Genomic DNA, 12986 nt, shown 5'->3' on the forward strand with positions numbered 1-12986 from the left:
ACATGCATGCAGCTGCGCCAGCATTAGCAACAGCTCCCTGTGTCCCCAGTGGCAGCGTGGCCATATTAGGGACAATGGGACTTAATGGCTGCAGCACCACATACACGTGTCACCATGGGACAACAAGGGCTGTCCCTAATGTTGGCGCAGCCATGTGCACATGCCACCATTGGGGACATCATGGGTTTGCCATCCACAAATGCTTGAATCTGCAGATGGCAAGTTCGTGGATACTGAGGGCCAACTGTAATGCTATTTAATCCAACCACTGCATTAGGCTAAACATTCAAATTCCCTGTGGCAAAACAAAATTCCCATCATCACCCCAAAGTTTATATTTTTCCTCCCATACTAAAACTATATAATTACTATTACATCCAAAACATTTCCTCTTCTGTAGGTCACAGAATTTACCCTTTGTGAATCTTGTATTGGCTATCTAGCTTTAATCTGGTCATGTTGTTCCAAGCAAGCAGGATGCTCTCTTCTGTGAGATCTTCAAAGGATTCTTCACCTGGAGAGACTGACAAATTAGAAAATGTGTCATATAAATTTTTTAAAAGGCTGAAAAGTTATGGAGTGGGAGAAAAAAGAAACCTTGGCTCTCATGAGGATTGGTATGTGTAAACTAAAATTCATCATCTATCTCCTATAGACTGGCTTCCTGTTAGTGATATATGCAGGTGCAAGTTGAGCTTACACATGTGAAGTGATTTTTTTTTTGGACAATGTGCAAAATAATATCCAAAAGATGGCGGCATATGCACAGTTGTGCATTTGGACTAATATGCATGTTGTAGCGCACCAGAGTACACAGAGTAGTATGTGAATGCACATTACTTCTACACATTGCCAACATGTATTAAAACTGCACAGCAACTTATCAGCCTTGTCTCTTGGCCACTTACCCATATACATTGCACTATGTTGGTATATAGTACAGAGACTGCATAACATAACTCTGCTGGCAGATATTTACACCTTGCTGAAATTACGTAGTATCACAGTCATAGTAAGCAAAGCAGAATTCAAGCAGCAGACAAAATGCAACCTCTGTCATGTTACCTCTATCTCTAAAATTCCACTGCCCCAAAGAGAATATTTTATGACAAATGCAGCCAATGGAATGGGAGGGAGAAAGAGAGAGCTGGATGCATCATGGAAGGCCACACAAAGATATACAGAAAGGGTGGGGAGCCTATGTCCATTCAGATGTTCAGGCCTACAGTTTTCAGCAACCCCACAAACATGGAAATATTAAGTGGGCCCTTGGTATGCTCAGGTTCCATTAAATACAATGGATAGTAATATGGTGTCCCATATATAAAATGGCAAAATCAAAGTTTGCTTATTGGAATTTATATATTAACATTTTCAAGTCGTGGATGCTTGATCTCATGGATAAAAGAATCTATGGATACAGAGGACCAACTGTATTGGGTGAAAGGGTGAACTCAAAAGTCAAAGAAAGGCTTTAAAACATCTAAATATTATTATGTTTTTTTTAAAAAACGTGTTTTTCCTAAGGAAAAGCCAAATTCCAGATCTGCATGATTTCTCCATAACTAGTAAATCATACAAAATGATGCTCCGTAACAGCTCCTCACCAGTATACAACATTTGGGGGGGAAGGGGCTTTTTAAAAACTGAAGAATAGTGTTTTACAGCAAGTGATGTGCTATTATTACACATTATTATTATTATTATTATTATTATTATTATTATTTGTATCCCACTTCTTCCTATATTGGAGAAGACTGAATCTTCTCATGTAAGATTCCTCTGTGGTCATTTAGACTGGCCTTACTGGACAAAAGCAATGCAAGCAAAATTGAATCATTTGAAAACATCAAAGACAGTGAGCTGCCAGCACATTTACCTGGAGATTCAGCTGTAGAAAGACTACGACTAGATGCATTTTTTAATTTTGGGATTATTCTCTGAGGATGAGGGATTGTAAATAACTGTTTTGGAGTCTGCCCGAACTCTAAGATTTGCGTCAGCAGAGCTACTCTCTCATTGGGGTCCATAATTCTGCATGAAAGAGAGAGAGAGAGAGAAAGAACATTGTGCTATACCAAATCAGCCTGCCTACCTGAATATTGTTTACTCCCAAGTAGCAGATGAGATGAGAATACAGAGACATGTGTGTGTGTATTTCTAAGCCCCACTGCTAGAAGTAGAAGACTTAGAAAACTATTTCAAAAACTATACATTTCTATCCCCCTTTTCCTGTTCTACGGCAAGTCAGCCAGTATTCTGTGGCCACTGGAGATACTCTTCACCAGGCTTTCTGAGACATCCCTGACCACTTTTAAGGTTCCCTCCTAAATATCTCTTTGTATTTCTGGAACTCGTTGAAGCCTGCAAATTATCTCTCTTCTACATGGACCAACACTAGCCTTTATTCAACTATCAGTCCCAACTGAGACCCCATTAAATCAATTACCAGATGGTAACTAGAAATGTGGGTAAATCCCACTGATTTGATGGGTCTCTCAACTGGATTTAGGCCACAGAGAAGTGAACTTGCTATAATCTTATAAGATACTGGTTTCTTTTGGAATTCAGTATCACACAAAGCTCCAATCTCTTCAGTGACATTAAAACAGCTTAACATTTTTTCTTTAAAGCTAGTATCATAATGGTAAAGCTGTTCTTCACCCCTTCTTTAGTTACCTGTTTAAATCTACTCCTCCTTCATAGGTTAATGGATGAAATACTACAAAGAAATAAAGGGGAAAACCAGAATGTCATCAGTTTTATCAAGGTAATAGATCAAGAAAGTAATACAACATACATTTTATTTACATTTTTAGATTATTTTGAAGGAGGATCCTATTTCTCAATGTATACATCATGAACCTGTTCTGGCTAGAAAGTTTACAATAATTATTCCTCTTTCTTGGTACTAATTCCAAAAATTATTTCCTTTACTTGAAGACAGACTACCTAAAACACTTCAAAAAAACAATTTCAATTTAACCAGGGAATAATCCAGCAAGGTTAAGCATTTTATGTTTCATATGCTAATCCAATAATATTAAATTTTTGTATTAAAATTCAAGCACAGTACTCAAATCAACAATACTTACGTTCCAATTATAAAGTCATACACTTTATTCACAGTATGCACCATTAAATACAGTAGTGCTTATTTCTGAGAATCATATGATCCAAAAGTGTTTAAATCAGACTTTATTGTGTTTATAATGGAAATAGAAGCTTAATTACGGTCACATGAAATGCTTCTTCCTTCACAATGAAAAATTCAAATTACACAAATGTTGTCAATTTCAAAGCATCAATTTGCTTTTAAAAAAAGAAAAAAAGAAATGTACCATTGTGAGTAGCAATAGCTTCCCTTCCCTTCTGCTTGTAACCAAACACTAAGTCAATCCATTCACTGAGATGTTCTGACACATACTGGCTTTCCAAAGCTTCTTGGCTCTTCTGAAGGAAATCATCCGCATCTGAAGTAGACAGTGCCAAATGCTGCTTTAAAATAAGAACAATTCTCAACTCTCTCTTCACCACCTCTTTTTTTTATAAAAAAAATCCATGGAGAAGAAGTCCATTACAGTAGTTGCTGTCTCAATTAGTTTTTCAAAGGTTTTCTTTCTTAATCTTACAAAAAGGCAAACTGAAAAATTTGGAAGACTTATTTTGGAGTCACAGGGCTGGCCCAAAGTATTTGTTTCCTGAAGCAAAAGAGAAGATGATGTCCCATCCCATCCCTCCTCATAGAGAATTCAACTGGATTGGCAGTTGTGTCTGATTTCAACTGTTCTGATAGGGCAGCATCTTGCCGTGTACAATTTATTTTTATTTTATTTTATATGCTGCTTTTCTCCTAGAGTGGGACACAAGGTGGCTCACAGTAGGAAACCAATCAAATCCACCGTGTGATTTTAAAAACAATTATAATAGACATAATTAAAACAATATAAAGTTACTTAAAAACATAGAAGTTTAAAAAAAAAACACAAGACAGACAGGCACCCTAATAAAAAAGCCTCCCTGCCACAGTTACTTATTAGGAGCCCTGGTGGTGCAGTGGTTAAATGTCTGTACTACAGCCACTCACTCAAAACCATAAGGTTGCGAGTTCAAGACCAGCAAAAGGGCTCAAGCTTGACTCAGGCTTGCATCCTTCCGAGGCCGCTAAAATGGGTACCCAGATTGTTGGGGGCAAATTAGCTTACAGTTGTAAACCGCTTAGACACTGCTTAGGCAGTATGAAGCGGTATATAAATGAAGCTTGTTTGTTTATTTGTTTGTTAAAAGCCTACTGAAAGAAAAATGTCTTTGACTTCTGATGAAAGGAAAACAGGGAGGGGGCCAGACTAGCCTCCTGCCGAAGGGAGTTTCAGAGGGTGGGAGCAGCTACGCGTAGGTGCTCCCTTGTGTCCTCACTAAGCAAGTCTGTGATGAATGCTGGACCAAGAGAAAGCCTTCCCCAGAAAACCACAAGAGTTCTTGCAGGTTCGTATATGGTGAAACATGATCTTTGAGATAGTCTGGACCTAAGCTATATAGGGTTTTATGGATCATGACCAAGACCTGAGGGTAAAACAACTTTTTGAGTTGTAACACAAGTTGCCTGGCACACAGATCGCTGTACTCTCAACATTTGACTTTTCTTTTCCTCCCCCTCTGCAGTTGCCATTTCAGGTGGCTATCTCAATCTGCCTCATGGGAAGACTCTAGAATCCATAGTTCTGTTTACCTGATGCCCAAGGGGGAAGTTCTACATTGTCAACCATCTTTCCTCCTTGCGTCTTCCCCAAATCCAGTTTCAGGCTATTCAGTAGAAAACTTGAATCATTTTCATAGAATTCAGGTATCAACTGGAACAAATAAAAAGTAAATGGAATATTATAGTATATACTATGGTGTACTGAAATAGGATGGTGTAATGGTTTGAGTGTTGAGCTCTGGTTTGAACTCCCATGGAAACCTGCTGGGTGATCTTGGGCAAATCATGCTCTCTCAGTCTCAGAGGATGGGCATGGCAAGCCCCCTCCAAAGAAACTTGCCAAGAAAACGCCATGATAGATTTGTTTTAGGGTTGTCATACGATGGAAAAAAATGCACACAACAAGCAAAAACTGAAATAGGATGGTATTTACAGTTTTATAGTTATGTTTCAATAATATATTTACAAGTGCTTCCAAATCTAGCAACTTTACTAGACATTTATATTACATTCAAAAGGATTTACTGTTTCAAGGCCTGACTGACTCCTAATGCAATTCTCAACAGATGTCTACTAGAAGACAGAACTGCTTTCTTGGCCAAGCACACACATATTTTGGCAGTCTGTTCAACTGAAACAAATGAAATTACTTTCAAGTGAATGCATTTAGAACTGACCGATTATGTTTGAACACTCAGAACTACTTCAGAAAAAGTTATCTAGTTAAAATCATTCCAATTCAGTATCAAATGAGTTGATTTAGAATAGTTCAAGTGAGTCTTTACTAGTGTTATGGTACCCCAAAATTGTGCTAGTGAAGTTTTTCTTTTTTCTTTTTTTAAGGGCATCAAGTTTCATGTTTCTTTAAAACAAAACTAATGCCAGGAAGAAAGAGATAGCTTAGTTCAGTTTCCAAGCACAGATCAATGTCTAACTCCCTTAGAAAACTACAAATCCTAGGATTCCATAGGGTGGAGCCAAGGCTGTTAAAGTGGCATCAAACTACTATAATTTTGTAGTGTAAATAAACCCTGTGAGAGTGGGTGCTTATGCCTCCCTTCTCTCAGAAAAGGAAAAGGTGAACTGCTGCACCTGGAAGCCTCTACAAGAGACAATTCAGTGTTTAAATAGCTCCCATTGGCCAACTTGACAAAACATCATTTTTTCCCCAAAAGAATAAGCAGACATTCAACCATTTGCATCAGGCCTGCACAACATATGGCCCAGGGGCCGCCTGCAACTCACCAAAGGATTTTGGGTGGCTCACAAGGATGTGGAACGCTTTCAATGCTCCTCTGCTGCTCACTGATGACCCTTTATTCTCCCATCCATCCATCCATCCATCCATCCATCCATCCATCCATTAGTGTGAGCACAAACAATGTTTGGCATGGTTTCCCTTTGCTTCATTTTTTAACAGCCCCTTCCTACTGCCAAGTTGTGCAGGTCTGACTTGCAGGGAAGAACATTTTAGCAGTGTGCAGTTCCCAGAATATTGGCCCTTGGGCCTGCAAAAATTGCCCATAGTGTAGAATGAAACAAAGATTTACAGTCCCAGACCACTAAGCACTACTCTGGATCCAGCTGTTTTCCTGAAACTACATCAGCAGTACAGTGATGAAACTGACAGAAACATCATGCCGGCATGGTTCTTCCCCTCTCCTTTGCAAACACGCAAGAGCACTTGCTGAAAGAACTGCATTTCATTTTCTGGCAGGGAACTGTACAGTAGAAAGCCACAATACTGTTATATGTTAAAAAAAATAACATGTAGTTCTCATTTTCTTCAGTACATTCTATCCCCAGTAAGTTGCAACTGCACATTCTCGCAACTGGGAATGAACTGCCTGGAAGTAAATGTTCTAAGGACAGCGTGACATAATTCAACTTCTAACCTGCATTCTGGAATCCATTTTAAGCTTGTGGATGAACACAAAACAATAACTCAGAAACCTTATCTGACATCACAAGGTGTAGCACACATAGTACAGTGTCCAAAAACTTTCCAGATCATGAAGGCAGGCTGAATGATTTGGATCATATGTAGCTAGCTGCCTTTTACTATATTATGCTATATACCTGTCCAGTCTAGTATTTCCTGAATGATTTTTATAAATCTGTACAGCACCAGAGGTTGCTTCACATATGAGACTATCCTTCTAACTGGTGATGTTGGGGATCAAATCTGGTCTTTTTGCAATGCAAAACATTTCCCCTGCTGTGACCCTGGAATGGTTTGGGGGCTAAATCTGAATCTAGATTCTGTTTCAAAATGCAATCTTTAGCATCTCAGGGGGGAAAAAGGAAAGGAAAAGAAAGGAAAAGAAAAGAAAAGTAGGAAGCCATCCAGTTAGTACAGACTTAAGTGCAAGCAGACAGTTTACCTCTTTGAAGTCTGTTGCTCCATCCAAACAGTTCTTCCAAGTTTCTGCAATACTGGGTATGAACAGAGAACAGAACGTGTAAGTTTTAGACATATTTATTCTGAAAGTAGTATTTGGCATTGCCTCAACTATCAAAGACTGGACTGATAGCAAGATCTGAAACAAACCTGTTGAACATTCTGTCAGGATGGTCAAACTTTCCATTTTGCAAACAAAGCATATATTCTGGTGCTGTGAAAGGAAAAGATGCCAAATATCAAGCTAATTTAATCAATCATCATTACTATGTGCTCATGAGAACCTTTGTAAGTGCCTTACCAACTCGGACAAGATAAAACAGGACATAACCCGGTGAAGAGTAGTGGCTGCCGTACATAAACTTTGGTTCTGGCATTTCTCGATAACGTACCTATCAGTGGGACAGAGAAAAACTGCTCAGTGCTAAATATCCTTCTGTGTCTAACAAGGATTTAGCACATATTAAAAAGTGAGCCAGTATTTTATTTCAGTTTATGCTGTTCCATCATTTATCCCATTGGCTCAGTGGAAGAACCACATTTAACTACTGTGGATCATGGCATATTTCGAAGACAGGAAATATATAGCTGCATTGGACATAGGCATATAGAATCCTGGCCTTCAGGACCTGCTTACAAACTGTTCACCTAATCTATTAGATAAGCTCTATATTTGCAGTTTGATGCAACACATTTGAGTAAAAGACATATGAATTTCACTATAATCCTAACACAAACAGTATGTCCTACAGAAAGTCCTACATTTCACCTCTTCATTATACAGTTTGTTGTTCACATGAATAAGCGGGAGATTTTGGAATAATAAAATGCATGATCAGGACTTCATCTTCTAAAATTTGTCATGATATACATCATGCACATTTGCTATTCATGTAGATTGGTTCTTCCTATAATATGACATTTTATTGAACAACATCAGGTCTGGCCCTCCACATATTTTTGCATGCAGTTCCCATAATCTCTCACCACTGTACATGCTGGCTGGGGCTAAAGGAAGTTCTAAGTCAATACTACTTACACATCAAATGTGACCTAGGTAATAGCCAATAATGGTCTACTTCATTCACATCATTATTGGGAGTGGGGGACATCTGAGCCACCCCAGAGTAGACCATAAGATTCACTTTAAAGCCTGTAAAACACTTTTAAATGTTTTTTAAAACCTTTCAAGATCTAATTGACCATTATTGCAAAATTGTACCAGTATTTTAAGAAATGTGGGCAGAATGAATTGAACACTATATACACATGACATCAATACATCTAAATGAATTTCTGCTATAGAAAGTGAATCCAAAATTGGAATGAGTCTAGCTCTGCTTGGGCAATTATGAAAGCAGCCAAACATGCAATCTGATGAGGTTGGGTGGATAGCTACTTTGGATGTAATATAACGGACTAATGGTTCTATATGCCAATATGACCTTTATAAGGAAGCACAATAAAACACTAGAAATAATTAAGTTTTAATTCTAACACTTTATTACACAACTAGCAGTGTTTTAATATGCAACATACAGCTGGCCCTCCATATCCACGAATATCATGAATTCAACCATCCATGGCTTGAAAATATTTTCAAAATATATAAATTACAGAAAGGAAATCTTAATTTTGCCATTTTATATAAGGGGCATCATTTTACTACACCACTGCATATATTTACACCAGTGAAGAGATCCAGGACATCAATACTGGCAGCCAGGTGGAGAGCATGTGGATAAAAATTAAAGGGGAGGGAAACAACAAGGATATTATTGTGGGAGTCTACTACAGACCCCCAAGTCAGACTGAGGAATTGGATGATGCCTTTCTAGAACAGATGACCACACACTCAGAAAGGAGAGATGTAGTAGCGATGGGCGACTTCAACTATCCTGGTATTTGCTGGAAGTCAAACTCAGCAAAATCCTCAAGGTCTTGCAAATTCCTCACTTGCCTGGAAGACAATTTCATTGTCCAAAAGGTGGAAGAGGTAACAAGGGGGTCAGCTATTTTAGATCTGATCCTAACCAACAAGGATGACTTGGTTAATGGGGTGCAAATGGTGGGATCATTAGGTGGAAGTGACCATGTTCTCCTGGAGTTTGTTATACAGTGGAAAGGAGAAGCCAGGCATAGTCAAACACACATTCTAGACTTTAGGAAAGCGAATTTCAGTAAACTTAGAGAAGTATTGAGGGCGATTCCATGGTCAGAAGTACTAAAAGATAAAGGAGTTCAGGACGGATGGGAATTTCTCAAAAGGGAGATACTGAAGGCACAATTTCAAACAGTTCCAGTGAGAAAGAAAAACGGGAGAAGTCTCAAGAAACCAGGATGGATGACTAAGGAACTTTCAACCGAGCTAAGTTTGAAACGGAACATGTATAAGAAATGGAAAGAGGGGGAAATCACGAAAAAGGAATTCAAAGAAATAGCAGGCATGTGTAGGGGTAAAGTCAGAAAAGCTAAAGCGCAGAATGAACTCAGGCTTGCTAGAGAGGTTAAAGACAACAAAAAGGTTTTTTTTTTATATGTCCGCAGCAAAAGTAAGAAGAAGGAAATGGTAGGGCCACTGCGTCAAGAGGATGGCAAAATGTTAACAGGGGACAGAGAAAAGGCAGAATTACTCAACACCTTCTTTGCCTCAGTCTTCTCAAAAAAGGAAAAGGGTGCTCAACCTGAGGATAATGGAGCAGAGGACAGAATAGGGGAATTTCAGCACAAAATAAGTAAAGAGATAGTAGAGGAACACCTTGTTAATCTAAATGAATTTAAGTCTCCAGGATCAGATGAACTACATCCAAGGATATTAAAAGAACTGGCAAATGTAGTATCGGAACCATTGGCAATAATCTTTGAAAACTCCTGGAAAACAGGAGAAGTCCCAGCAGACTGGAGGAGGGCAAACGTTGTCCCCATCTTCAAAAAGGGAAAAAAAGACGATCCCAACAATTATCGTCCAGTTAGTCTGACATCAATACCAGAAAAGATTCTGGAGCAGATAATTAAACAAAGAGTCTGTGAACCTCTAGAGGGCAATTCCATAATCACAAAAACTCAACATGGGTTTCAGAGAAACAGGTCATGCCAGACAAATCTAACCTCTTTCTTTGATAAAATTACCAGCTTGTTAGATGAAGGGAATGCTGTGGATATAGTATATCTTGATTTCAGTAAGGCCTTTGACAAGGTTTCCCATGACATTCTTGCATACAAGCTTGTAAAATGTGGGCTAGACAAAGTAACTGTTAAATGGATCTGTAATTGGTTGACCGGCCGAACCCAAAGTGTGCTCAACAATGGCTCCTTTTCATCCTGGAGAGAAGTGGGGTCCCACAGGGCTCTGTCCTGGGCCCAGTGTTATTCAACATCTTTATCAATGACCTGGATGACAGAATTGGGAGCATACTTATCAAATTTGCAGATGACACCAAATTAGGAGGAATAGCTAATACCCCAGAGGACAGGACCAAGATTCAAAATGACCTGAATAGACTAGAAATCTGGGCCACAGCTAACAAAATGAAATTCAACACGGAGAAATGTAAGGTATTGCACTCAGGGCAGAAAAATAAAATGCACAAATATAGGATGGGGGACACCTGGCTGAATGAAACTACGTGTGAAAGGGATCTAGGAGTCCAAATAGACCACAAGTTGAACATGAGTCAACAGTGTGATGCGGCAGCTAAAAAGGCCAATGCAATTTTAGGCTGCATCAATAAAAGTATAGTGTCTAGATCAAGGGAAGTAATAGTGCCACTGTATTCTGCTTTGGTCAGGCCCCACCTAGAATATTGTGTCCAGTTCTGGGCACCACAATTCAGAAAGGACATTGAGAAATTGGAGCGTGTCCAAAGGAGGGCGACAAAAATGGGGAAGGGTCTGGAAACCATGTCCTATGAGGAACGACTTAGGGAGCTGGGGATGTTTAGCCTGGAGAAAAGAAGGTTAAGAGGTGATATGATAGCGCTATTTAAATATTTGAAGGGATGTCATATTGAGGAGGGAACAAGCTTGTTTCCTTCTGCTCCAGAGAACAGAACCCGGAACAATGGATGCAAGCTACAGGAAAAGAGATTCCACCTCAACATTAGGAGGAACTTCCTGACAGTAAGGGCTGTTCGACAGTGGAATGCACTCCCTCGGAGGCTGATAGAGTCTCCTTCCTTGGAGGTCTTTAAACAGAGGCTGGATGGCCATCTGCCAGGGATGCTTTGATTTGGATTTCCTGCATGGCAGGGGGTTGGACTGGATGGCCCTAGTGGTCTCTTCCAACTCTATGATTCTATGATTCTAATGGGATGTACATCAATGGATTTTGGTATCCGGGGAGGGGGGTGTCCTGGATCCCAACCCTTGTGGATACCAAGGGCCCATTGTACTTGTGTTTCTAAGCAATTTTATGATTTATTCATTTATTTATTAGATTTATATCCTGCCTTTCTCAGAAAATGGGATTCAAAGTGGCTTACAATAATTTTTAAAAAGACAGAACTAAAACATTAACTACAAAGGTTTAAAAATAATTAAATAACACTAATATTAAAACATAAGAATTAAAAACACAGTCTAGCTAAAATGATTTCTAAAGTAAAAAAAAAACTGAAGTATTAAAAGCAGCACTAGTTACACAAACACACTATTTAAGTAAAATCAAAAACCAAAACCCTGTCAAAAAAGCTGCCAGAAAAATGAGAATGGCAGGGGGTGGGTGAGTGTATTTTCTACTTACCAATAATCTATCCAACCTCTCCTTATTTAGTGCACCTACTGGTTTACTGAGGTCACGAAATGTTTCAGGTTTTTTCAAGTCTATCAAAGAAAAAGAAGGAAGAAAGGAATTTGAGTTTCTATTAGAACAGTAACCCCCATTGAATACTATTTGCAATGATTTTGCTTTCTTTTCCATTTTAATGTGGACAACTATAACAATCTGAAAACTTATTCCACTATTATATGTCTCACTCACTCTTAAATCTTTAAATTATAATTACAAGCTTTGATTGGCAAGGATTAGGATCAAATCAAACAAGCTCACTTTTGTTAAACATTGACTTGTTTTGACTACAAAGTAGCTCTGCATTTATCTACTTTTATCACTAAGTGGGCCATGTAAACGTTTTGGAATCTTGTGCAGAAAGTTATGCAGTAGATCTTATAACACGGGTTATGCAGTAGATATGAACTGGCTGGAGTGAACTGTGCTGGGATGAGAAGTCCCCCCTCAATGCACAAGAATGAGAAAACATGGCAGTTTGGTCTCCATCATTCCCCTTGTTTAAGTTGGTGAAGATGATCAGTCCATGTCTCTTTTTTCTATAAAGGGTCTTACCCAGTTCTGAGCTAGTATAATCTGCTATGATCCAAGGAAACACAGGATACTGGGACAGGTCATTGCAGCTCCGATCAGCCAGATTATTGAGATGAAGAAGATACTGGTAGTTTGAAATATGTCCTCGTTGCCATTGTAACATATAACTCTCTGCTGTATGTTCAGTAACATGATTCTCTAGAATACAGGAAGAATTGTAAAAAAATGCAGGAAGTATTACAGAAAATGATTTGAAGGTACAATAACAACATTTCTTAATTGCTCACATGTAAGACACATAGGTATGCTTCTAATGAAAGGTTCCAGTCAGCTGATATTTCAAAATAATAACTATACAGTTGGTCCTCCACATTTCACATTTGTGAATTTGACTATTCGAGGCTTTGAAACCGCTGCTTAACAAGGTCAATTTCTTCACACACACCCTCCTCCTCACCCTTCCTCCCAGCTAGCTAAAACAACACCGTGTATGCCTCTGCTTTGCCAAACTTTGCATCCTCCTTATTTCCAAAGACCTTCCCTTTGAATCTGATGTTTGCAGCCAC

The 12986-nt window shown here is 38.8% G+C and overlaps 1 protein-coding gene across 2 annotated transcripts in view; it reads right to left on the reverse strand.

Moving 5' to 3' along the window:
• Window positions 1–12986, reverse strand: part of NSMAF (neutral sphingomyelinase activation associated factor) — a 56641-nt gene that overhangs the window by 13549 nt on the left and 30106 nt on the right. The window contains exons 13-22 of one of the 2 annotated variants that reach the window (XM_089517359.1): window positions 12442–12618; window positions 11842–11921; window positions 7402–7492; window positions 7251–7314; window positions 7084–7135; window positions 4730–4850; window positions 3342–3473; window positions 2680–2722; window positions 1880–2034; window positions 415–523 (exon numbers count right to left, since the gene is read on the reverse strand). In XM_089517359.1, the coding sequence (XP_089373485.1) occupies window positions 415–523; window positions 1880–2034; window positions 2680–2722; window positions 3342–3473; window positions 4730–4850; window positions 7084–7135; window positions 7251–7314; window positions 7402–7492; window positions 11842–11921; window positions 12442–12618 (1024 nt within the window). Of the gene's footprint in view, window positions 1–414; window positions 524–1879; window positions 2035–2679; window positions 2723–3341; window positions 3474–4729; window positions 4851–7083; window positions 7136–7250; window positions 7315–7401; window positions 7493–11841; window positions 11922–12441; window positions 12619–12986 lie in introns of those variants that run through there. The other variant, XM_089517360.1, reaches the window with a different exon arrangement.

Source organism: Sceloporus occidentalis, unplaced genomic scaffold (genome assembly GCF_023333645.1).
Source record: "Sceloporus occidentalis isolate IW3139 unplaced genomic scaffold, rSceOcc1.0.p SCAF_3, whole genome shotgun sequence".
NCBI classification, from domain to species: Eukaryota; Metazoa; Chordata; class Lepidosauria; order Squamata; family Phrynosomatidae; genus Sceloporus; species Sceloporus occidentalis.